The 27,066-nt window shown below is 43.0% G+C and overlaps 1 protein-coding gene across 3 annotated transcripts in view; it reads right to left on the bottom strand.

Moving 5' to 3' along the window:
- Positions 1-21,326, bottom strand: part of FSTL4 (follistatin like 4) — a 695,481-nt gene extending 674,155 nt beyond the window's left edge. For 2 of the 3 annotated variants that reach the window (XM_077326854.1, XM_077326855.1), the window contains exons 1-2: positions 21,053-21,324; positions 4,043-4,178 (exon numbers count right to left, since the gene is read on the bottom strand). In XM_077326854.1, coding sequence (XP_077182969.1) covers positions 4,043-4,168 — 126 coding nt within the window. In that variant the 5' untranslated portion in view covers positions 4,169-4,178; positions 21,053-21,324. Of the gene's footprint in view, positions 1-4,042; positions 4,179-21,052 lie in introns of all 3 variants that reach the window. The other variant, XM_077326857.1, reaches the window with a different exon arrangement.
- Between the last annotated feature and the right edge of the window lie 5,740 nt (positions 21,327-27,066).

The raw sequence follows: 27,066 nt of genomic DNA, 5'->3' as shown, positions 1-27,066 counted from the left end.
TGTTTGCTGTTAAAGTTTGACCTTCCCTTTTTTATGAGCATTCCTTCTATTTTCCTTTTAATCTTTGTAAACCTGCAAGCTTTCAGCTCACTTCTAAGGATCTTGTTGGAATTACAATTTATTTTGGAAGGCTGGCAGGCTTCCAAGAACATTTGACTTCTCCAGTAAGAGAACTTTGGGAATTTATGGACTGTGGATGGCATCAAGTAGAAGAACGATAATCTACGGTGATTTATGACAGTGCAATAAACTTTTGAACTGTGTTTAATTATATTACGGCTTTCAAGAAAGATTAGCCATTAACAATATATTAATTGGACCCAGGAAGGCCTCATTTTGGAGGCAGGGAGGTGACATCTGAATCTGATAAAGTGATCTATATTTATGCCTCTCAGAAGGTTTTGCCTTGTTAAGCAAACAGTGGATTAGTGCGTGTATTTTCTAAACAGATTGGCAATTTGAGTGCCCTTCCCCGCCCTTTTCTGTTCAGTGAGGGTGTCTTGACCATTGGCCTGAAAGGATTGATGCTTTGGCTCCACTGTGAGTTGGAGGCCCGGAAGCTTGTCTGATTTGACAAACAGACGGCTTTCAAACCCCATTTTCCCTGTCCCCATTTCCCTCCATTATTTTTTTTACCCCTTTCCTCCTTAGTACATCTCCACTTGGTAGAAGATATAAAAAACTTTGTGTTGGAGTGCAATCAGCAAGTAATTGGGTGAAATCAGCCTGGAAGGGCTGTTGTTAAGCTGTGTAAGCATCTGAGCTATGCCTGTCTGCAGATTTATGTCTCTGGAGGGACTCAGGAGCCAGCCAAGTCCAAAAGTCCCAACACTCTGCTTATGATATAGTTATGATTATGAAATACTGATCAGAGAAGACATATTTGTCATTGTACGTCTCTCATATTTTCATTTAGAGTGTATGTAGACATCCTGCTAGTATTATCAGCTTTCCGCAGGGCCTGCAAAATGGAGCTCTTTTGCCAGGCATATAGTTGAAGCCGGGCTGAGGTCCCGGAGTTACTATTGGCGGATCCCCTAGAATTAGAATTAGTTAAATCAGGACCCTCACTCCTAATGAAAGAGCTCCAGATTGCAGCTGGACAGGAGAGGGGAGATGGGGAGTTAACTCAAATGAATTGCCATATTTTAATGTATTGGGGCTTTTATGAGTTAGGTTGTTTTATTCTTTTATTGGAAACCTCCGTGAGTCTTCAAGAGTGGTGATATATAAGTTAAAATACAAATAAATAAAATGCTATAACCTTTAAGTTTAGAAAAATGATATAATCTTTAGGATATTATGTCTTAGATGTTAAAGATATTATATCTTAGATGTTAATAAATATTTATCATTATTTGGAGATTTTTAAAGTGATAAAAGTGATAAACGTGCTAGTTTTACAATCTTATATATGGAAGTTGTATATTGGAAATTTGTATAATATTTTTAGAAATAGAAGAGCAAGAATAATAGCAACCAGAATATGGGGAGGGTGCGATAAGAGAACTGAAGAATTGTTGGTTTAAGTTATTGAAAGTACTGGTGAATCAAATGCAACAATTTGGGGATAGAATACAGAAGAAAATCTAGTATACATCGGGCATTCAAAATGTGGAGATAACAAAAGAATAATTAAAAAGCATCTAAAGAATTATCAGATGGACTGTTCAAAATTAAAAAAAATTACAATGCCAGACAGAAGAAATTTTAAGTATAAAAAAAGAAACAAAAAGGAAGTTATATGCATACAGAAGGACATGATTCTTGGACTGAGAATCCATTGTATGACACCTCTCTTCTAAATAGATTATCGCGCTACAATGCTCTCCCTTCAGCATGGGTAACAGGAAAATATAATAAGCTTCCACCCCAGGAACGTATTTGCATATGCCAGGATGGTAACATCAAGAACACTGGACATGTGGTTTTTGTTTGCTGTATTTACAACTAGTCATGCCAGAAACTTCTGTATTCCATCTTCACTGACTTAAGGGCTACTTCAAGACAAGCCAAATTAAAGGAACTTCTTTTGGATAAAAATAAGAATTTATCCTACATCATTGCCAAATATGCAAGATTAGCAATTAAATGTAGAAGTGCCTGGCTAAATATGTACAAGAGTTAGGATGGATCTATTGAACACATGAAGTATTTTGGAACTTTTAACCATTCTTATGTTATATTTTACTGTTTTGTATTTTGTACTGGTCTCTGACCGAAATAAATGCATCTGATCTGGTGTAATGAGCTCCTGGAGGAGATCAGGGCCCTGTCAGTTTTGATTCATTTCCACAGGGCCAGAAAGACAGAGGTCTTCCACCAAGCTTTGGGTTGGGGCCAGTGATTCAGTAACATCAATAGGGGCCTCCACTGAATGACCCCCTCCCCAATGGAGAATTACTAAAGCCAGTTTAAAAGAGGCTGCACTGAGATGTATGAAGTTTTTAATATTAGGGTTGTATTTAACATTAATGCTCATGATTAATGGCTGCATAATGGACTGTCATTGTACACCGGGAGCCACTAAGGAGGGCAGTATATTAATTGAATCAATCAATCAACAGGGATTGTCATCCCTTAAGTCTTTCAAGGCTGCTCCTGCTCCTTTCATGTATGTATGTATGTATGTATGTATGTTCCACTTAAGGGATGAGAGATATACATCCTATATACTCACATATAAGCCTAGTTTTTCAGCACCTTTTTCACACTGAAAAACCCCTCCTCGGCTTATACACGGGTATATACATTAATTGAAATAAAAGCCTACTCCAGCCAGGCAAACGTTGCATTGCCTTTTGCAAATGTGTACTGCAAGCTGAGCTTGCTCTGGCAGCTTGCAGGACATCAACGATATGACTAAGGGACTCTGATCTTTTTTTCCCCATTTGCTTTCACTTCTTCCAAACTATTATTTTGGTTTCTGTGGGTTTTGGGGGTGCTTTGGGATTTACTATTTCTTTCTCCTAGTGTTTCTTTTTTTATCTGTTTGCCTTTTCTTCTTGTGGTTGTGTTTCCTTTAAAAATTGATTTTTACAGTACTTTCTTTCCATTATTAGTTTTACAGTTCTTTATGTCAGTGTTTTGTTCTGGGGGGCACTGCAGTTGTAGTTAGAGTTGTCCATTCTCCCAATTTGGTAACTGTTGTACTTGTAGTAGGTAGTCAACTTTGGGTACTGTTGTTCTGCTCTTGTTTGCTGGCCAGGGGGGCACTGTTTGGTTCTCCTGCCAGAGCTGTTCTCACAGAGCAGTTCTGTCAGAGCTCTCTCAGGGTGTCTTTCATGAAAAGATGAAGGGAAGGCAATTGTAAGCCACTTTGAGACTCCTTTGGTTAGTGAAAAGCAGGGTAAAAAAAACAATAGCAATTCATCCTCTTGACTTTCCTGTATTTATTGAGGGAGGAGGCTGGATGGGAGAGCCTGTGATGATGGAGCATTTCCCACCCTCAGCTTATATGTGAATCAATACGTTTGCCCAGATTTTGTAGTACAATTAGCTTCCTCGGCTTATATACAGGTCAGCTTATATGCGAGTATATACGGTATGTTCCATTTTCTCTTATGTATCCCTCTTATCTTTTTCTTTTCTCAAAATAAAAAACTATCCCAAAAGTGCCTTTCAATAATAAAGGGTCATTATTTTTCAAGAGAATTAGACATCACTTCCACCCAGACTCAAGTGTACTATCCATTATTTAGAGTGCCCTTCCCAGAGGCCTGGTCTTTCCATGGAATATAATGGCCCTTCAGGGCACATGTGCTGCCCAAGAATGGCCTAACAAGGGTACTACCTCTCTCTCCTCCCCCCCCCACCTTTCCTCAGCATGGGGGTGGGGAAAATGTTCCTGAATATAATAATCCAATTTAAAAAACTCTCAAACCAATAAAAAACACTCCCCCAAATTGGGAGTGACAATAAGCATGCCCTCCCCATTTCCCATGGTTTAAGAATGTAGATTGGAGGTGAAACAAGATACTATTAGAAATGGCAGGTGCAGAAGTGGAAATAGTATTAGAAGCAACTGAACGTTTTGTTGTACCTCTTTTGTTAGCTTCCCAGCATCTGAATAAAATCGCCTGCTCCTGTTCGATTCCATCCATCCCCAAGCAGATGACAGTAAAACCTCAAATATTATGAAGAGTGACCAGAACCTTCTTGATTTCATGGTTTAAAATCTGAGGAAAACAAAGACAATAGTATCAAGCATAGCCAATATAAATCATGCTGAAGTTACAAGTAAATATGAGCCAGCAATACACAACAATAATTTTTCAGCAATCACTCTGGTATTTCTATAGAATCCTGTACAGAATTAAAGGTTATTTGTCCTAATTAATCCTATTTTAAATGGTTTATCATTGCCCCCATTTTCCCCCATACAATTATTTATTCTAAATGTTGATCCATGCAATTTGAAGGTAATTTCTGATGGCAAGCTAGAGGTCTGCAGAGGGAAACAGAATTTGCATACATGGCAATTTACAACTTTAGAAAATAAATAGTCTGCAACACTAGTAAGGAATACTCTTCCTAGTTTTGTCCTGCAAATTGCTAGAGAGTACACCAAAGGTTCCTGAGTAAGCTTAGCAGGCATAGGATCTGAGGGCTGGTGCCTTTACGGATTAAATATTGGATAAATGGCAGGAAGCAGAGTAGGGAGAAAAATGGACCATTCTTGCAACTGATGGAAGCAAACAGTGGGGTCCCACAAAGATCAGTTTTGGGACTTGTGATATTTAAATTGTTCATTAATAAAATGGAATTGGGACTGAGCAGCCAAATTTGCTGAATTGGGACTGAGCCAAACTGGGACTGGGCAGCCAAATAAGTCAGGATGCTGAAAGCCAAGCTGGATTTCAAGGAGCCACAGGAGGATCTCTCCACATTGGGTAAGTGGGCACAGCATTGCAAATAAAATTTAACATGGGTAAGATGATGGATAATGGAACAAAAATACTGATTTTAAACATATGCAGATGGGGTTGGAACTGGCTGAAACCAAAAGAGATCTTGGGGATGTTGTGAAAAGCTCTGTGAAATCATCAACCCAGTGTGCACAGCAGTGAAAAAAGGCAAACTCCATTCTAGGAATCATTACGAAAGATTGGACATAAAATTACTGGTATTGTACTGTCTTTGTTTAAAGCTATGGTATGACCTCATTTGGAACACTGTGTAGTTCCAGTTCCTATATCACACAAAGGATGTTGCAGTGCTACAAAAAGTGCTAACAAGTGTAACCGAGATGATTAAGGAGCTGGAAAAAAGTCCTATGAGGAAAGGCTGGAATGCCTGGGATTTGTCAGAAGAAAAAAAAAGATGGTTAAGAAGAGTTCATAGAATTCTACATGGGATAGAAAGAGTCTTTTCCCCCCTTCCCATAATACTAGAACTCAGAAGCACCCAACAAAATTGCTAGGAAATAAGATTAGGACAGACAAAAAAGAAATGTTAAGTAAAGTGGAATTCAGTGGTATTCATTGTGAAAGCAGTGACAGCCACACAGAGAACCAGCTTTACACCTTCATCACTTGGTCAACAACAATATAGAGTTCGAGCCCTGAGTAGACTAGAGTTGGTGCAAACAATCTCTCACCTCTTTAGCTACATCACATTGGAAACCAGAATAGTTTTGCTTGATGACTGAATTCTTCTGTTGACAAAGACTCAAGTGGAAGGGCTAAGGTTCAGTAGTAGACAATATGCTTGACATGCAGAAAGTCTTAGCGTCAACCCTAGGCAAATCCACTGAAAAATGTAAGGTAGTAGGAAATATGAAAGATCTTTACCTGAGAGTCACTGCCAATCAGAGGTTACAGTACTGACTTTAATGGACCAATAGTCTGATTTAGTGTAAAGTAGCTTCATGTATTTTGAAGCTGGAGGTGCAGATCTACAGTAAATCAAGGATTAAAGGTCAACTGCAGATTTTTGCCTTAAAGCTACTTCACACTTGTATACAGTAATTGTGTTTTTCATCAGTATTCAAATGTTTCCCATTTTAAGTACTACGTAGGAATAAAAAATATCTCATTATATACCTGTGCTCACAAGTTGTGGCTCTGCCAGGGCATCCAGACACACATACTTGTGTGTTTTAAGGGTTATTTATTAGTCATTTTATCATGCTCTACTTTTTACAAGCTCACAGTTTACATGGTTTATTTATCTTTTAAAATATTTACACGTCCACCTTTCTCCTGAGCACTGCAAGACCAATGACTGGTATGCAATTTTTTTGTTGAATCCATAAAACAAATTTTAAAACAGATATGAAAACATTAGAAATCTATCTAAAATCACTCCATCCTGTCCTCTTCAGAGATAGACAATATGCCTGAGATGCAGAAAGCCTTAGAGTCAACCCTAGGCAAATCCTCTTCTTCTCTCTTTTTAACTTCATAATGATCCTGTGAATAAGCTAGCCTTAAAAGATAATTATTAGTTCAAGGACATCTGGTGGGTTTTGTGATGGACAAGGGACAGTGTAACACACTGAGAAAAACGTCATTATCATATTAAGTGCAAAGTGGCCATGAGGCTAATAGTTATCTTTGAATTTTTTGCCTATTGAGGCTAAGTGACTTAGCTATGAGCACTCAGACATCTAATATTTAGCAGTACTAGGCCACATCTCAGATAACACATGAAGCTACCTTAAACTGAATCAGACCCTTGGTCCATTAGAGTCAGTAACAATATTATCTGCTCACACCAGCAGCAGTTCTCCAGGGGTTAAGCCTCGGACTTTCTTCATGCCAAACAGATGTTCTGCCAGTGAACCACAGCTCATATAAACTTTCGAAAACTGGGCCATTATCAATAGTGGCTTCTGGGGTATCCGAGCAAAGAACAACATCTACACATGACTATCACAACAGCCATAGCTCTATTTCTTTGATAAAACTGTGCACAATGCATAGGTTCTGTAATTCTAAGAAGTTCCGGTCTGCATACACTGTAGGCGCAACATTGCATGGAGTAGAAGAAGAAAAAATGTTGTCTGTGCACACATGTGACTGTATGGCTAGTCTGATGGACATACATTCATTCCCTTTAATGAGCTAGACTTCCTTTTTTCAAGTGTCATTTTCACAGTTTAAATCATTTGAGTGATAGTTGCAATTTCTTGCTTTGTTTCATTATAGCCTCACAAAAAGATGAAATTCTCAGTCATGTCTTTTCACCAAGCTTAGTACATGTTTGCTAGGATTTATAATACTATTAGAATGATTGGACCAATATATTTTTGGCCTGTCATGTAGGAGAGCTTGGGGGCTAATCCCTGCCTAGCAAGACACACAGTTTCTCCATCAACAAATTTGTAACATGAGCTCCCAGAAGAAGAGGGGAATATGGATGTCATACTGTTCTTCATTGTAGTAGGATAAGCTTTCTAAAAATATACATGTCTGCACTCCCATCTTATAGTTAACAAAATGGAATATTAAGGATCAGGAAAAAATATAGAGCTCTAAGGACTGACTAAGCAATAGATTAATAGAGTACACTGATCGTTTGATCATGAGAAATACATGCTTCAGACAAGATATTGTTTCTTATACCATCACATAAGCCAGATCCACAGGGATCTGTGCTTACCAGCTGAAAGACTACTGCATCAGCCCAAATTTACTAATTCTAGTGATCTATTGCCTTTTAGTTCCACATTGGGAGGGCAATGGAGAAAGAAGGTTAAACAGAGGTTGTAGGCAAATCTTTTAATGACTATAATCTACCCTGTTTAACTCAAAATTATTTCCAGAGAGCTGAACCCATTTACAATAGATTTAATTAGTTCCCACTATTTCCCCCCCTCTGACCTTACATTATTTTTTTCTCATCAACCCTTAGTGGCTATCCATTTTTCAGGGCTTTTTTAACACTGAGGACAAACCAAAAGAATATTGGGCTTTCAACAATCTCATTACATAGTTGTAGATAGAAGATGGCTAGAATTACAAATAATATTTAAATAAAGCACAGCCACTGCATCAATAAGTGATGAACACAATCCTATAATACTGGTAACTGTTCTTATGAAGAAGTGCTATTTGTTACTATTTGAGAGTATTTTGCATTATTTGATACTATCACAGCAAATAGAACAATTTCAGTTTGTAATTGAGAGAGGTTCAGAATCATCATTTATATGGAATAGGGGATGCATAAATGAAACACTCAGGAACCTGTAATCGCTAGTGAGAATTAGTAAGGAACTGTAAGGAAACTCAGAATTATATTACTTGTATTAGGTCTGATAATAATCATATCTATAAACATAAGAGCACTAAGTAGAATCCACCATTCTAGTATAATATCCTCATAAAATTGTATTATTAAAGTTTAATTTATGCAATCTATCTCAGTTCAATACACATGCTCTATTAAAACTCACCTGGGAAATTTAAATGCATTTTAATGAGACTGGAATATCTATAGATACAGAAATCAGATTACAATATGTAAGAGCAAATATCAGTACCAGATTTATCTAACGAGTTTATGATCATTTCCAAAACTTACTGCCAGCACATAACTTTCCACTATAATCTGATACCTAAAGTAGCTCATAATACCAGCTACAGCTTGATCTCTCCAAAGGAAAGCATATTTAAGACCCATTGATTTCAGTGGGACAGAGATACACATTCCTAACCCCTTTAAAAAATTGAAATGAATGGGGTTTAAATATGTGGCTAATGACTGAATAATTTTCTTGTCATTTTAACAGAATTTGTCTAAGTGCTCAGAGCTCTTCATGTACATTATAGCAATCCTTCCAGCAATTCCGTAAAAAGAGGACACTATAATTATACCTATATTATTGATAAGGGAATTTGAAAGAAGGACAGAGAACTCATGAGTGAATGGGAAGTTAAACTAAAGAACATTTTATTACATGATCAAAACTACTCATAAACCTGGTCCAACACATCTTCATTCAGAACCAAGTCCCACTAAATGTTATGGTGTAGTGGTTGGAATGTGTCAAGTTTCCAGACATGAGTGGCGTTCTGGGAGTGGCGTTCTGCCAGGCAAATAGTCTCAAGGTGTCCATAAACACAAGCTGAAAGTCAGAGCTGAAACAGCCATTCACACAAGTAGTCAAAACAGTCAAGGGCAGAAGAGAGTCTGTAGTCCAGATCACTGGCTGAAGGTTAAAAACAGAGAATCCAATTACAGCAAGGAAACAAGAACAGGGACTGCAGGCTCAGGAATAATTTATGTTACCAGCCCAGCAAGCTGTTGCCTCCACTCTAGTTTTAAACCTGATGCTCAGCTAAACATGAATAACTGCCGAATTAGTCAGGACTCCGCAAGCATTTACAGAGGACAGTCCTGCACTGAGCTGCTAACCTAGCTGAGTGCCATCTCTAAAGTGACATGAAACATTGCTTGCCACACTGTTGTTCTCTGGGCTCAGGGTACATGAGAATCACCTGAGAATCACCTGGTGCTTCTGTCACAAGCCAGGTGCCCAGAGGCTGAGTGCTTGTTCTTGTTTCAGGTTCTAAGCTAGGCTCCTTGGCCAGTTCTGAGCCTGCTGGTGGTTCCTATTGCTATGGTGCAGAATTCTCCCCTCTGTTTCTTCCTCAGAATATGATGAGGTTGCAAGTGGCATGGACCTGACAGAGTGGTGGCTTCTAATCTGGCAAGCCAGGTTGATTCCCCACTCCTCCACATCAGCCAGCTGCATGTGGGCTTGTCACAGCCCTAAGAGTGCTGTTCTGACTGAGCAGTCCTGTCAGAGCTCACTCAGTCTCATCTATCTCATGCGGAGTCTGCTGAGAGAAAGGGTAGATGATTGTAAGCCACTTGGAGACCCCTTCAGGCAGTGAAAAGCAGGATTTAGAAACCAACTCTTCTTAGGATCATTGAGTCAGAAGAGACCTACAGGATCATCTAATCCGGTGCTCCCCAACCACTGGAATGCGGCCCGGTACCAGGCCATGGAGGCCTTGGTACCGGGCCACAGTGGGGGGGGGAGTGCGGGCAGCAGATGTGCCTCCCTACTGAACCCCCCATAGTGCCTGGAGCTATCGGCCGCCTCCCAGCACAGCAAGCACCGCACCGCAGGGGGGGAGGCATGGGTGCTAGTGGGCTGGTGGGCATTGTTGACGCCCGCAAATGTGCAGGCACAGACCTCCCACGCCCGGAGCGGAGGGAGGCATGCCAGCTGGTTTGTTCGCACTGCCCACACCTACTCCCCTCCCTGGTCCCCAGGCCTCCCTCTCCCCCCCCCCCCCAGCCTGAAAAATGTTGGGGACCACTGAAATGCAGGAAATTCAAAACTACCTGCCCACCCACAGTAACCCCAGTTTCATGCCTGGATGATGCCCCCCTTCCCAACCCCCCCCCCCCCCGAGTCCCTGGCCAGTCTGGCCTAGAAGAAATTTGCTTCATGAGCCCAAAGTGCCGATTGGCATTTTCCTGGGCATGCAAGAAAGAGGCACAGGAGCCTAGCACTAACACAATCCTTTCTGCCCGCCCACTAACAATCTGCTTCTGCTTCTTCTTCTACACCAAGTTGGCTCTCAAATGTTATTGTAAGCTGCTTGGAGATTCCTTATAGTAGAAAAAAGTCAGGCATAAAAAACCAACCCTTCTTCTTCAACCCCATGACATGGGTTATGCAGTATGTCACTGACCCAAGCTTCCATTGCACAGTAAGAATTCAAATCTAGTTTTCCTGGATTCTAGTCTGACACTCTTTCTACTATGGCACACTGGCACTTCACAATAGAACTTAAATTCTGCAAACACAACTACTCAAAAGTGTCAATGAACTTTGGTGTCACCTCTGGTAAGCATGCTTAAGGCTAAAATGTATATGTAAAAATATTGTGTTATTTGAGAGGAAATACAGAAATGTCGCATGCATATAGGAATTATTTCAAATAATAAGACTCAGCCCAGGATAAATGTATCCTTCTAAACAAACTATGTTGAAGGAATACAAAAGAAATAGGAGAATACTGTTGTATACGGAGACTAGTGTATTCTACTTCCTGGCCCCAACTCATTTAAAATTTCCTACAGTTCACACCATGAGAGCTATTTCCTCATCATGTTACACTTCCCCTGCCTAAAATCAGATTTGCTGTCAGGCAATTACCAAGTTGGAGATAAAATTGGAGCAGAGTGAGATTTAACATGCTTTGATTTAAATTACTGGGGTTAAATGCAATCAATCTCATCTGCATATTTATGAGCACCTCATCTTGGGTTGGATTCTGCTTATATGTTAAAGAGAAAGGGGACTGCAATCTGACCCTATATCATGGGCAATTTAGAATAATTAAAAGAAACAATGACATTTTAATCCTAAACATTGTGTTCTGGCATGCCTGTTGACTCCAGGACAGTGAGATCTCTGCATAGGCAATTGTACACATTAACAACCACCCCACTGAAAACCTCATTTTAACATAATTTGCTAGTCTCTTATAACACAGCATCCATGTAGGTCTGCTGATGGGCAGTAGGTTCAGAACAGACAAAAGGAAATACTACCTTACACTGAGTGATTTAAACGTAGAATTTGCTGCCGGAGTATGCAGTAATGGCCACAGGAGTAAACAACTTTAAAAAGGAATCAGATTCATGGAGGATAAATCTATCAATGGCTACCAGTGATATTCTCCACATTCAGAGGCACTAATTCTCTGAATTCTAGAGCCAGGAAGCAACATCATATATGCCCTGTTATTGGCCTTCCAGAGGAACTGCTTGGCCCTTGGGTGAGACAGAATGCTATACCAGATGGACTCTGATCCAACAGGGCTCTTCTTATGCCCCATTTTGTTTGTACCCACAAAATGTCTCATTTGGGGAAGCGTTTCCCATGGTAGTTATTTATTTATTTATTTATTTATTTTATTTATTTATCATACTTATATACCGCCCTCCCCGGAGGCTCAGGTTAAAATAGGCCCAAGTCATATGGTTTCTGCTCATTCCAGAATGTTCCATGTAACTTGGATTCCCAATAGACAATTGAACAAGAAGTCTGGTTTTGAAAACACATGCAATTTGCAGAGCATCTGCTTTTTATATCGAAGGTCCAATGTTCATTCCCTGACATCTCCACTTAAAAGCATCTAGTAGCAGAGAATGATCTCTGCCTGAGAGCCTGGAAAGTCACTGCCAGTCTTTGCAAATTGGCTTGATTCCATGTAAAGGATCATAATGCATTCATATAAATTGGGCTATATATGTTTTAAGACATTGTACTGGCATAGCTATTTGTATAGGCCATTGTGCAACATCTGTTAGAATGTTCTTTCATTATGCAGATGTTTATGTCAACATTCTTATTGCTAAAAGGAATGCTCTTCCTCTAGTGGAAAGATTTTTCTCTGTTTCTGCTATGCTGGGATGCACCAAAATTACTGTACATCTAGGCTTCTAAATCCTGAAGCACCAGTGGAGATAGCAAAGCACTGTGACCTACAGTGTTTTTAAAAATAACATGGCTCTTATGATATGCTACGATAACATTTATTGTATATAGCCAAAGGCCATTACAAAACACAATATGGCGCAAATACGAATAAAACAATATTTCTCCAACACTGCGTACATAAAATTGTAAACACAGACTACTGAGTTACAATAAGAGGGATAAAATGGTGTATCAAGGTGAAGGCTCCTGTAAAAATGCATTAGCTCGGATCTTCCTGGCAGCCAGAGTGAAAAGTGCCACCCTGTATGAGATATAGGGGTCAACATCTGATAACAGATAGGTGACTTTGTTAAAATCAGAAATAGGGTGTGAGTTTGGTAATAACTTGGCAAGGAATTTGCCCCTGGGTTCGGAGTACAGGGAACAAGCCAAAACATAGTGGGGAAGGTCCTCCACAGATGGATTTCCACATATGCACAGGCGTTGGGCTGTGGGTATTCGGAGATATCACCTAGAGAGCATGGCTGACATGGCTCTTATGTATACCTCCATGAGGATCACTCAACCTTGCCTTTCAGGGTTTTCTTTATTAGTCATTTTTTTATTGCATCCATGGACCATCCTTGCTTTGAAAACATAAACATTTATCCAGGTGGATGTGAAAATGTTTCACTTGCATCCACTGTATGTTAGGGCAGATGGGGCAAACATATGCACAGAGGCTATTAACAAAATAGCAGAGAGAAAAGGCTGGAGAGATGCAGGCAATAGAGGCAGACACTGGCATTTCCCTCTGATGATAGGCAGCTCAGGAAGGATAGTATTCATTTTATCTGATCTGATGCATGCTATAGGATAGAGTCAGAGAAAGGCTTCATTCCCCCTCCCACACCCACACACCAAATTTGAAGTCAGTGATGAGGACAGATCAGATCAGCTGTCACAAAGAAGTGCTGATTCGGGATCTGAGACTTTTCAATGTCCATAATTAATCTCATGTAAAAGCATTAAGGAGACATTACTTTTCTGCAAAACAAATAAAAACCTGCTATTAGCACTGCTAAGGGGGAAAGACAGACAACCTCTTCTGGCCATATATTAAGAAATCAGAGTGAGTGGGTGACTATTTTCAACACAGAACATTATTATTATTATTATTATTATTATTATTATTAGTATTATTAGTATTATTAGTATTATTAGTATTATTAGTATTATTATATTATATTTATATCCCACCACTCCCTTGCAGCTCGTGGTGGGTAACAATATCACAAATTGATATTAGATGTTAAGGAAACTAAACCATTCTCCATTGTCCACCTTGGTAGCTGAACTGCATTTTCTCTGTGTCAGGTCAGACACTGAAAATAAACTGGTCTGGGCACAACAAAATGTCTGTCTGTCTGTCTGTCTGTCTGTCTGTCTGTCTGTCTGTCTGTCTGTCTGTCTGTGGAATGCATAGTCCACCCTATATTTGGGAGCTCAGGGCAAATAGAATGGAGTCAAGTAAAGATAGGGGCAGACTGTGCTACCTCGCATTAAGGAAAAGACCCTTCCCATGTCAGGGTCCCAGAAAAGGAAGGAAAGGTTCAATTACATACCCTTTAATGCCCTCTGTTCTAGCTTTTGTTAGGTGAGAATTTCAAATTGCTTACAAAATAGAAATACTCTTTTCTGTCTACCTGACATTTGGGAGGGAACTTCCCATAGATAAGGGGTACAATTTGTAAGAATTTCATCCCAATTTGTTGCGAGAAGTTACATTTGTTTCTACAGAAATGACTACAAGATTGATATCCTAATATGATAGTTCAATGTTACATTATTGGATTAAGATTTTTTTTAAACATTTTTTAAAAAACAATACACAATCTCAACCTGCGTGTAACCCTTACATTCTTATACCTACTTCCTTTGTGGTTAGTCAGATAGTCCCTCCACAGTAGTATTAATTTACAATGCTGCGGGAATTTTCCTGAACCATTCTCAGGACAACCGCATAGTACATAGGTCTTTGTTTTCCATTCCCACCAATCGCTGTTGCCACAAATAGAATGGAAAGCCAAAGTGATATCATGGAGACATTGTGAACCATGATTCATACAGTATCCAAAGTGAATTCTGTCTTAAGGCAAATTTCTTAAGAAATCTAAATCTCATCTGCCATCAGAATCCAAGAAGATGTAGCCATTTTTGCATGCAGCAGCCTTGTCCTTCTCAGTGCAAACTTTTGTATTGACCTCTAAGATAATGTTAGTCAGTTTGGTCTCAGGCACCTTCTGCTGTATTCTAGGGGGCTCCTCAACAAGTCCTTGAGAACATACTGGTGTCAGGGTGGAGGATGAGGAGGCAAAGTTTTGCTATACTGCCAGCAGAGTGCGGAAATCTTTGGCTACTGTTGATGCTGAATGACCTGACTGCCAAAATGCTGTATTCATGTTTTGTGTCTTTGTTAACTCCCTGATGCCGAATGTTCTGTTAAAACACTGTAATAATGTATGTGGTCTGTAGATACTTTGATGCTGATCAATGACCATAATAAATTTAATAAAAATAAGAAAAAATCTGATCTGATGTATAAGAGTTACCTGTTATAGCCACACACAACATTTCTGTCACAGTGGTTAAGAAAGCAATATACACTTGAACTTCTGATCAGTCTGTCAAATGCATGTAGAATGAGCTTATCCAGATGAGAGGGGGTTGGCCTGAACAGGTGAGCTAGCTTAGGGAAGGGATACAATATCTGCATTAAAGGAAGGGAATGCTGGTGCTAAAGTTAGGTCTCAGTATGGGCAGGATGGGACTCATTAGGCCAACTTTCCACCAGTATTGGAGCCAGATACTTGGTAGCATGAGCTGGGTACAGGGATCATAGGATGGGTCGTGAATGAAAGGGCACCAATTTTGCAAGTTCCCAAGTTCAATCCTATCTATCTCTAGTTTAAAAAGCCCATGTGAAAAAACCTCTACCTGAGATTCTGCAGAGCTGCTGCCAGTCTGAGTAGACAGTACTGACCTTGTACTTTGGATGTCAGAACTGAAGATTAATGGGTTGGTTAGTCTTTGCTGACAAGCATTGATTCAAATCTACAGCCCACTGGATCCCTAAAGTTCAAAGAGCATGACACTAACTAAAGTCAACAAAGCAGAATATTGTTGTATGATCAAAACTTCCCAATGGCACAGAACACTTAGTAGCACAACATTGCCTATCCAGCTTCTCACAATTCACCCCCATTCATATTTTCGTTCTCTGAGCTAGAAAACTAACAGACAGTCCATTTTTCAGGTAGAGCAAACTTCTAATTCAGAAACCTTTCAAGCAGTCTCCCAGGTTAACAGACAAGAAAATGTAATGGTCTGTAAAGAAAAATCAGAGTGATCTAAGCATAAAACGGAACATGAGCCAATGTCCTAGCAGTAGATAAACAGAGCTGCAATATATGTTTACAAGGGAAATGTGATTTTTCAACATCAGAAACAGTTCTTGTTACAAGCACAAGCCTAGTAGAAAAGAACCAAAACATAAAGCCACCTACAGATAGCTCACAGGCAAAAGCATGCCTTTTCATGAGTTTAATTGGTGGGATATAAATGGATTTTAAGTATTTGAATACATACTATAACAAACTTTCAAAAAACAAATCTGGCTTTCACATAGTCTGAAGAAATTATTAATTTGCTACAGCAACCATTTAGATGTGTGATTTAAAAATATATTGCAGTCTACTTTGAAAAAATACTGTCAATGCAAGGAAAAGAAGTAATATTGTAAACTAAGTCCTTTTTGCAAGTGATCACAGAGTTAAATTATATATCCAATCAATTATCTACCTGATCATTATATCAAGTGTAATTTGTTCTCTTTTGCCATGTTTTCCATTCAAGACAGAGAGTACTTTTTTAACAAACAAAACGTAATATATTGGTTGTCTGTTAAAAGATGTCAAAGCAAATTTTGTCTTAAATGTTAGTTATATTACTCAGGGTAATTTAGATCCCACTAAATCCCACTAATGGTTGAAAAATGACCAGAGTAAGGGGTGATGGGAAGAGGAAGCAAAGCAAATAAAGTGAAATACTTTATTGGCTAAGTATGAGCAATCTTCCAGACATTACTGAACCAAAAAGAAAACTAGCAAAGTTTACACTAAAATTCAATTGTATGATCACTTTCTAGCTAAGATTACCATAGCAAATGACAAGTTGGAAATCTAAATAATTTGAAAGAAACCAGGTGTGATTTTTGTATGTTACTATTGAACAGAAATTGTGAAAGGCTGGAATTTTTGATGCGGAAACATCTTTAGCCAGTGCCTGGGGTGGAACTGCAATGGAAGTCTCAGACTCTATAGAACTGATGTTGCACCCCCCACACACACACACCTGAGCAGCAGAGCGAGGAGGATGAGGAGGATGATTTCTTGTGAGTTGCCCTGTGGTCTGAAGGATTGGCCAGGTGCCCACCACTGCAGCAGGCAGGTAGCAGAAGAGGAGCTGGCGACTAGGCTCTGTGATGGCTTCCCCCCCCCCAGACCCTGCCAAGGTCTGTGCAGGTAGCAGTGGGAAAGGTGCCAAGTTCTACTCCCACTTTTCAAAGGGCAAAACCAGGGCATCCCAGTGAGGGTGGGTGGTGTTGTGGCCTTTGTAACTATGGCAATGGCAGGGCATTTCCTGGGAGAAGGGGTTTTCCTCATGGGGTTTTCAGGTGCCCACAGCTTCTCCCTGCTGTTGCATGAGCCCCAGAGAAAGAGCATACAGAAGAAGAAGAGGAGGAAGAGGAAGAGGAAGAAGAAGAGTTGGCTCTTATATGCCATTTTTCTCTACCCAAAGGGGTCTCAAAGTGGCTTACAGTAACCTTCCCTTTCCTCTCCCCACAACAGACACCCTGTGAGGTGGGTGAGACTGAGAGAGTCCGGTCAGAACAGTTTTATCAGTGCCGTAGCAAGCCCAAGGTCACCCAGCTGGTTGCATGTGGGGGAGTGCAGAATCAAACCCGGCTCGCTAGATTAGAAGTCTGCACTCCTAACCACTACACCAAGCTGGCTCGCTGCAGGGTGAGGCAGAGATTTTCTACCCTTCAGAACAAGGCTTTCTTCTTGAGGACTGCCCCAGTGTGACTCTTGAGGAAGGTATGAAGGGCCCTGACAGCCAGCTGATTTTGTAAAGGACACACATGTCAGTCAGGCAGTTGGTTTACAAGGAAGGAAAGAGTTTGAAATAAAAACAGTTTTGCACTTGAGCATGATTATACGGCAGTGCATCCTCACTTCTTCCATGTTTCTGCCACACGAGGCTCTCCTTATATATAAACAGAAATGTTTATGCTCTGAGGATCGCACATGTGTAATGATGCTTTATCCAAAAGCAAAGCATGCTTCCTCTGGTCCTACCTGGACACTGTCAACCCTAAGTGCCACAGACTCCCCTTCCCACCCCCAGCATCCATTTTCTCCAGGGGATCTGAACTTTGTAGTCTGAATATGACTTCTAATTCCAGGGGATCCCCAGGTCCCACCTGAAGGCTGGCAAAGGATTTTTTTTCTCATACAGAAGTATAATAGGTGATAGACTAAAAACTCATGTTGCAAGGCTACTAGTTAAATTAGCATCTACACCCACCACCCAGCCATGGCGTTTCTATATAGAACTGATAAAACAGTTGTGGCAGGTTGCCCCACCTCTTCTTGCACCCACACAGGGGAGCATTTGGCCTGCTGGACCTCATCCGCCCCCAATTTGTGCTCCTGCATGGGAGCTGGGGCACTGAAGTTCCCAGTGTGTAAATGGTCTACAGGGCCCTTTTCCCTTCCACTATCCAGAAATGTTTAGATTTAAGTTTCTATTGCAACTAATTAGTTAGCAACTATGTATATTAATGGATTATTAAAATAGAATTAAAAACTGGTGGATTAGTTTAATAAAAACTCAAACAACTTTAAAACTGCTTAAGCAAGGAAACATTCCCAATAAAGCACATGGTTGCATCTGACTTATTTTTGTTAAATTGTTGGGGAGGTAGAGACATAAAGCCTATTATGACTGGAGAATAGTTGACTCATTTTATCTTCTGGAAATGCTAGAAAAGTACTGAATATTGTTAAGGTACATACCAATTCATGCGGCAGAAGAAACTAGAAGTCAAAGTAGTTGCAATTATGAAAGCTAAAATACTTATTTAAAAAACTGAGAATGAAGTAAACCAGAACTACAGATGTGATTATAATGAAAAACAGACAAGAAAGTATTGATTACTTTTTTGTTCTCTGTGATAACAATGATGCCTTTAAAAGAACAAGCAGGACTATCAAATTGTCAGGGTGTTAATTAAAAAGCAGGGCATGAAAAGATAGGGTACTTATTTGTGGGTTAGGGTCTGCTACAACACAAAGCTACACAAAGCAACCAGAAGACAGTTCTAAGATTATTTCAGAAAACAACACTGATTTGAATTAATGCAGCAGAAACTCACTTTTAGCCAACTGCCATTTCATATGACCAATGGCACTCATAGGCAGGAATACATACCCATAGGAACCACTGGTTAAATGTGTCCTGCAAGCTATTACCTGTAACCATTGTTAAGCATATCCATTCAAGATCTGCATTTTAAAGGTATTCTGCTCCTCTGAAGCACAATATTATTATTTCACTCAATTGAGCTGCATGTAAGTATGTTGTTTAACCAGGATATATAGAAATTATTTGGTACTAAACATGACTAAGACCCCAAGTGCCATGGAAAAGAGATGCTAGGGAAGAGAAGCAAACACAAGCACCCGAAAAATGACAACTGCCTGCCCTACTGAACTTGAATAAGAATGCTATTTACAAATAAAACACAATTGTTCTTTTCTTTCTTTCTCTCTCTCTTTTTTACAAAACTGAAAGCCACAGTAGCAGCAGAGGCGACACCTAGGGGCAAAACAAAGGGAAAAGGCAAGGCTCCAATTCAAAGGCAGACTTTCAGCACTAGGACTCGTGGACAGCTCATCCTTACTAGCTATCCCAAGCCACAGGTCCCAATGTCCTTTTCTGGAAGCCCTTAGCATCGAGGGGGGGGGGGGGGGGAAATGAGGACTCCATATACTTAAAATGCTATTCTTAAAATTGTAATAAGGGACTAGAGAAAAACATTCCAGTATTATTGGGTTTACAACACATGCTTTTGCATATAATTTTAGAAAATATGGGTCCTTTGCACTGACTAAGTGGAGAAAATAGTTCTAAAGGCAAATAATAGCAATTTAATGGCATTGGCAGATTCTGCTAACCTTTCCATGGCATCTCTCTTATTTTTCAGTGTTACTAGGGTCTGACTGGACTGTTTTGAAACCCAGACTAAGCTCAGACAAACAGAATACTTCTAATGTAACTTAGTTCTTGTAGTTATTGGTAAAGTTTTCAGCCTGGTCTTTTCAATATGGTTTCTTCCTTATTCGGCACCACACACCCCGCCCATTTTTGGGGAACCGGCTGGATTTCATCTCAACCCATTTCTTATTCTGACCCTCAAAAGATGCCAATGTCCCATCCCATCATCGGATAAATCCGTTTGCTTGCTTTGAACCAGCCTCACCCTGGAAATTCGTTGCAAGCATTAACTTCAAGTGGATTTGGGGGTGGGGACAGCGTTGCTTCTAACAAGTGGCAAACTTTTCATACGACGGACTGCTTTGCCTCCATTGGGAGGCGGCGGTTCCGTGCACATGCAGAGCCTGCCCCACTGAACTAAGTTGGACAAACTTCCAACGAGGATGCCTGACTTTCCCAGCCTTCGACCCCACGTGCTGCGGTACCATTTTTAATAGTGGTGTGAAGTGGCAGCGGAGAGCGGACGACCCTGACTGCTCTCTAGGCGTAGCCAGCCAACGAGTCCCCCGCAATTCGTTCTGATCCTGGAGCCAATGTCCCTGGGCGGACTGCGACTGCCAGCGCGTGCCCAAAGCAAGCCCAGGGGACTTGCCCTCGAGGGTCAGGCGTGCGGAGGGAAAGCTGCACGGGCCACGCAAAAGGCAGGGCTTTCTCGCCTGCTGCACAGAGCCGCGCCAAGGAGAAGTGGCGCTAGCCAAGGGAGGCCGGCCGGAGAGCGGCTCCGGGAGAGCGAGAGCGACAGCGGGACAGGGCAGGGAGCAGCGCCGTATCCCCGGGTCGGGGAGCCCAGCGCCTTCCTTCCGGCCCTTCGAACTCCGCAGGCGCTGCAAGCAACGGGAGCCGCGCCATTCAAACTTGCGGCCAGCCGTCGCAGCCCAAGCAGCAGACTGCCCGGCAGCCGCGGGTCCTGTTCGGAAGCGGCCCAAAAGCTCCCGGCGGCCATTCGTCGCTGCCGCCGGCTGCCTGGCTTCGTTCCCTCGCCCGCGCCACACGGACCCCCTCCCGCGGCTCTCGGGCAGCTGCTTCCCCTTCCCCTCCGGGGCGCCGCCGCACCTGCCCTGCCCTGCCAGGCCCCCGCCGTGGGGAGCCGGGAGCCTTCCGCGCAGCGCTGCCCGCTAAGTTCGCCGGGCAAAGTCTCCTGTCCCCGCCGGGGCACCGGGAGAAAGGAAGCCAGCAGCCCGCCAGCCTGACCTTACCCGGGGAGGGGGGAGGGTCAAAGGCCCACCGCTCTGCACCTGGCCGGCCAGATCAAAGGCTTACCTGCCGTATTCCAAGGGCGGATGGAGCGCCGCGCCGAGCAGGTAGCAGCGCCCGGCAGCGGGGATGGCAGAGTGGGGGGGGGGGGGTCTTTGCAAGGCGAATCTCCTTGTGGGAGAGGCGGGGGGGGATGAAGTCCGCGGGCGCCTTTGGCAAGGAGGCGGGGAGAGATCGCGGCAGGGAATACGGATGGGGAGGGCGGGAGGGCGGGAAGGAAGGAGGGCTTGGGGAGGCGGGCGGGCGGGGGAGCCGCCGAGCCAAGCGAATGTGGGGCGAAGAGGCTCCCGTCGCAACCCCGGCGCGAAGAGGCGCAACTGCCGCTTTGCTCAATTCCTGCCCTATTTCTGCTGGCAGGACCGGCGTGGCGTGACGTCACCGGTGGATTTGCATAGTCCACCCAATCGTCGCCACCTGTGCGGCGGGCCCGGAGAGCCGCGGGGGGCGAGGGGGAAGGAGCGCCAGTCCCGGGCTGGCCGACGGCGAGGGCCAAGCGGGCTGCCGGGCTGCGGAAGTCCCGCGGCCGGAGGGAGCACCAGGGGCTCGGCCGAGAAGCAAGTGGCCTGTGGCTGGCCTCTGGGGCGGGTAGCGCTGAAGCGCCAGGCTTAAGAGGGGAGATCCCGCGCTCGGACCAGACCGCCCCCCCCCCCCGGTTCTGCCGTTTGGCGCGTCTCCTCGCAGCATCTCGGGGCTTTGGTTTCTGCCCCCGTTTATTATTTCCCCAAGAAGGAACAAGGCTGAATCGCCTCTCGGATCCCCCTGGCCTTCACGCTTAAACCCCGCGGGACTCCCAAAGTGCTTTCCAACACTCGGAAACGAAACAGAATAGACTTGCGCATTTCTATGGCTATCAATTACAATAATTGAATAATTAGGAATATGAGGAACTCTGTAATTATCGTAATTAATATGAAAATGAAACAAATGCCTCCACCTAAACAAGCCTTAACCCCCCACCGCTTTGATTTCCTTTCCCTTTGTAATCCAGTCTCTGTCACTTGGTTTTGGATTGCAGATAGGTGTGAAGCATTCCCCTGGGCCCTGCTTAGCCAAATTGCCCCCTGACAGTCTGCACTGCCCTGCAGGACTTCTGCTCTCTAAAGGTTATACCTCCCCCAAGCAAATCTATCTCCGGGTCCTACTGTCACCTGCCTATTTGCTCAGATGTCTTGCCCTGTGCTTCACCAAATCTCCTTGCTTTGTCAGACAGCCTTTTCCTTGGGCTGCTGTTCTTCAGGCCAAGAGGCTGCAATGCTGCCTCGGTTACTGCTCAAAATCTTTCCTATTAATTTGCCCATGGACTTTCATGCAAAACATGGGTGCCTTGCCATTACCACCAAAATGGCAGATGGGTAGGCACTGTAGTCTGACAATGTGGGGGACACACTGCAATCCCGAGTGTTGTCCGCTTTTGATGCAAAACCAGGAAATGACAAACCTGCTAAGAGAGTGTTTGTGTCTTCCACGGAAACCAGTGGGAAATAATAACACAAAAGAATTATGAAAAACAAAACAACAATAAGGAAAGAAATAATAAGGAAACATAATGTGTCCAGAGGAGGGCAACAAAGATGGTGAGGGGTTTGGAGACCAAGGCATATGAAGAAAGGTTGGGGGAGCTTGGTCTGTTTAGCCTCGAGAGGAGACGACTGAGAGGGGATCCGATGAACATTTTCAAATATTTGAAAGGATGCCATATGGAGGATGGAGCAGAATTGTTCTCTCTTGCCTCAGAGGGACAGACCAGAATGAATGGGATGAAATTAATTCAAAAGAAATTCCATCTAAACATCGGAAGAAGTTCCGGACAGTTAGAGCGGTTTCTCAGTGGAAAAGGCTTCTTTGGGAGGTAGTGGGTTCTCCACCTTTGGAAATTTTTAAACAGAGGCTGGATAGCCATCTGACGGAGAGGCTGATTCTGTGAAAGCTTAAGGGGTTGGCAGGTTACAGTACATGAGTGACTGGGATGTGAGTGTCCTGCATAGTGCAGAGGGTTGGACTCGATGACCCATGAGATCCCTTCCAACTCTATTATTCTATGATTCTATGATTCTATAAGCATCTGCAGCAATCCACTAACAGTCCTTTTTGGGATTAATACAAAACAACAAATCTCCCAAGCACTAGTCTACAACTGACACATGTTTACTCAGAAGGAAGTCCCATAACTTCTTGTTGAGTTTCAAGTTGATTGTCTCCAGAGAAAAGCCAGCAGTTTCCCTCCATGTCTTTGCTGCCCACAGAGGATCCAACAACTGGATGGAAGATCCAGTGACTGGTGTCAAAGAAAACATGGTTTAAACAGATCGAGGAAGACCTTAGAAACCAGCGATCCACATGGCCAAAACTACTCCCACAAATCGCCAAATGTGGAAACATATTATAAACAAGGCAAAAAATCTACCGGCACCTACAGCAGAGGACAACCTGCTCCACCAATTGCCAGCTAAAGGATAAAAAGAAGAAGAAGAGCAAGCAGATTGTCCCCAGATGGGACAGTGGACATGAGAAACATGGACATGAGAAACTTGTCTGAATCCTTCCTTATGTCTAGTGAAATTTAACAAAATTGTCTCCAGTTTAAAATTCTTCTCTTTTTGTAGGTCCAAACAAATTTTGAAGATTCTGTCATTTTTTTCAAAGTCTGATAATCTACTGAAAGTTACCGCTCTAGGAAGCCTCTGCACTGGCTGTTACAGGGAACTGTTGGCCTGTCATTTCTCTACCAACTGGTGTTTAGGGCAGATACCAATGTCTCCTCTGCTGTAGCTATCAAATTGGACACATTCTCAAGGGATCAGCTCATTCTTCCTCCTTAGAGGCACATGTACATTAACAATATGCACACCCCTAACAGGGATATTGTCACATCAGCAGACACTCTTGATATGCTGTTTACTGAGTTAATATGTTTTTATTCTCCCGTTCTTATTTCATTCTCATGACAATATTGTAAGGTAGGTTAGGCTGGGAAAAAAGAATAGGGGTTATAGCTCAGTGACAAAGCATATCAGTGGCAGCTAGTTCCAGGTTAAGTTGTTGGCATCTCTTTGGCCCATTATGCACAGCCACCAAAACAGCAATTTCGGGTCACATGGAAAACGCGGAGGGGGAAGAAGCGAAGCAAACCGCTTATGCACGGGACAGGATGCAACGGCGGCAAAACCCAGAGTAACCGATTATGCACACGGTGACCCCGGAACCGCTTCTGGTTGTGCCCCGGTCACCCGGAAGCTGCGCTTTCTTCCGCATTTCGCTAACGCGGCTTTTTTGGCGGCATGCACCAAATCTGCAGCCAGTTGCAGCTGGCTCCGTGCATTATCGGTGATTTTAGTCGCCGCCGCCATTCCACCCCGAATGTGCGCTATCCCCCCCCCATGCATAATGGGCCTTTTTGAGAGCCATCATGGTATAGTGGTTAAAGAGCCACTAATCTGGAGAACTAGGTTTGATTCCCCATTTCTCCACATGCAGCCAACTAGGGTTGAGTCTGTACGGGGCTTTTTATCTTCTCCCAGATCAAATAAATCCCTCATGTCTGCAGTGTATTCAATTTCCATTTTAATTTAAGGTGCTTTAAATTTTCCCTCTCCAACAAACTAAGTGCAGAATCAGCCTAGGTGAACTTGGGCTAGCCACAGAGCAATTCTCTCAGAGCTCTCTTTAATTATCTGTCCCACTTAATAAAACAGTAAGAAGGGTTGGGGTGAGCTGAGTCCACAATCAAAACTCCTGGATTGGCCCCTTGGACCTGGACTGACAAATGGTGGGGCCATTCGGAAGGCGCTTGGTTGGTCCCTCACTAGGACAGACCAGAGTTCCAGCCCAGCCAGGGGCAATCAGGAGACATGACTGCCAGTCTGCTCCTGACCACTGCAGGGAGAGGAGGTCAGTAGGGCTGCCAAGGGGGATGAGAACAGCGGCTTGGACAGGCTCTGCCAGCCCTTTTCACCCCAAAGCTGTCCTAACAGTCATGTCCAACTGTAACTTTGCCTCAGAGCCCTGACAGAGCTGGCAGGAGGCTGGTGAGTGTGCTCCCTCCCCCTCCCTCCCTTCAGGCCTGCTGCAAAGGAGCCTCTGACAACCCCTGACTTAGGGGAGGGAGGCATTTTCCTTCAGAGAGCAACACAGGGGAGTCTGAGGGCATGGGGGTGGGTATTCCTTTTGAAGGGGGATTTCCCCTTCTGCCAAACAGTTGGCTGACAGGGAGGCCACAGAAAAGCCCCTTCTCACTTAAAATACTGCTCTGGCCAGGGGTTAGACACAGCCAAGCCATGTGTCTTTCTTCTGTGCAACTCTCTGCAGTTTTGAGGCCTACTGCACAGTGTTATTCTGTAGACGAAACTGGATGCTGTTGCAGAATTTCTTTTGTCTCCTGTTTTATCTGCACAACAACCCTGTGCAGTAGGCCTCAAGTCTTTCCATTCAACAACAACCTGTGTGGGAGCCCTTAAATATTTCTTCTCTACCACAACCCTGTACAAAGTAGCCCTTTCTGCCTGGGGAGCTGATCTTTATACTCTGCAGGTGAGCTGTAATTCCAGGAGCTCTCCAGGCCCCACCTGGAGGTTGGTTACTCCTGGGTTGGAAATATTCCTGGAGGTTTGGAAGTGGGACTTCAAAATCGTACAATGCCTCAGAGTCCAGCCTTCAAAGGAGACATTTTTGCCTGTAGTTGGGAGGGAGTGGTGCAGGTGTGTCCCTCCTGAGCTATGGGCTATGGCCAGCCCTTACCAGTAACTGTTTGTATTCTGGGCCGCAGACAGGGAGACCAGCATCAGTCCTGTGAGTCTGGAAAGTGCAGGAAGATCTAAATAAATATTTACAGCCTGAAACTGTAAATAGTGAACAAGTTCTCTCAGACCTCTCACAGCCCCACATCCCTCACAGGTTGACTACTGTGGGGAGACAAAGGGAAAAGGTGTTTGTAACTCTTTTGAGTAGTAAACAACGCTTTGAGATTCTTTTGAGTAGTAAACAACAGGGTACAAAAATCTGTTCTTCTTCTAAGGAGCAATCATGAAAGAAGCATGTGGCCACATAACATTTTATCAACAGTGAAAAATTGGAGAAGAAGGAACAGGGTGGACACCTGTGTACTGTGACTACCCAATGTGTATTAGGGCAGAGGGCCATTTCGGGGTCTGTGGCCTAATTCACACAAGAAGGGAAATAACGCAGAACTGGGGGGAATTGGTTGCCATGTAATCTTCCCCTAAGAAGAGCCTCCAGTCTGATTTCCCCTGGAAGGCTGAGTCAACCTAGTTTCTCAATATTTTAAAGAGCCTCTTGTGGCGCAGAGTGGTAAGGCAGCTGTCTGAAAGCTTTGCCCATGAGGCTGGGAGTTCAATCCCAGCAGCTGGCTCAAGGTTGACTCAGCCTTCCATCCTTCCGAGGTCGGTAAAATGAGTACCCAGCTTGCTGGAGGGTAAACGGTAATGACTGGGGAAGGCACTGGCAAACCACCCCGTATTGAGTCTGCCATGAAAACGCTGGAGGGCGTCACCCCAAGGGTCAGACATGACTCGGTGCTTGCACAGGGGATACCTTTACCTTTTACTTCTCAATATTTTGCCTCTCACAGTTTTTCATATTTTTAAACTTCTAGGGGGCAGCTGGAGATCTGGATCTCTAGATTACATATATTACTTATTTGTTTTTTACTGATTTATTTTAAACATTTATTCTACTTCTCAAGGAGAAAATGACTGTTTTAGAAGGTGGACTGCATGGCATGATAAACTAAATTTCTCTCCCTTCCCCCAGCTCCACTTTTCCAGGGTCCACCTTCAAATCTCCAGGTATTTCTGCACCTGTAGTTGGCAACCTGACCAAGTATCAATAAAACTGTTTCTCACAGTGTGGCTTCCACGTTTTCAGATCAAGCACTGCTTAGGTACATTGATTAGAAAACACAGCTGTTTGCAGAATCCAATTGAATGTTATTGGCTGATAAATAGAGGACAATGGGTAGGATATATCAATTAATATTAACTCAGGGAAGACAAATTATTTTCAAA

Source organism: Paroedura picta, chromosome 3, assembly GCF_049243985.1.
Source record: "Paroedura picta isolate Pp20150507F chromosome 3, Ppicta_v3.0, whole genome shotgun sequence".
In the NCBI taxonomy this organism is placed as follows: Eukaryota; Metazoa; Chordata; class Lepidosauria; order Squamata; family Gekkonidae; genus Paroedura; species Paroedura picta.
The sequence above is the reverse complement of the archived record's forward strand: the minus strand, read 5'-3'. Positions and strand labels throughout refer to the sequence as shown.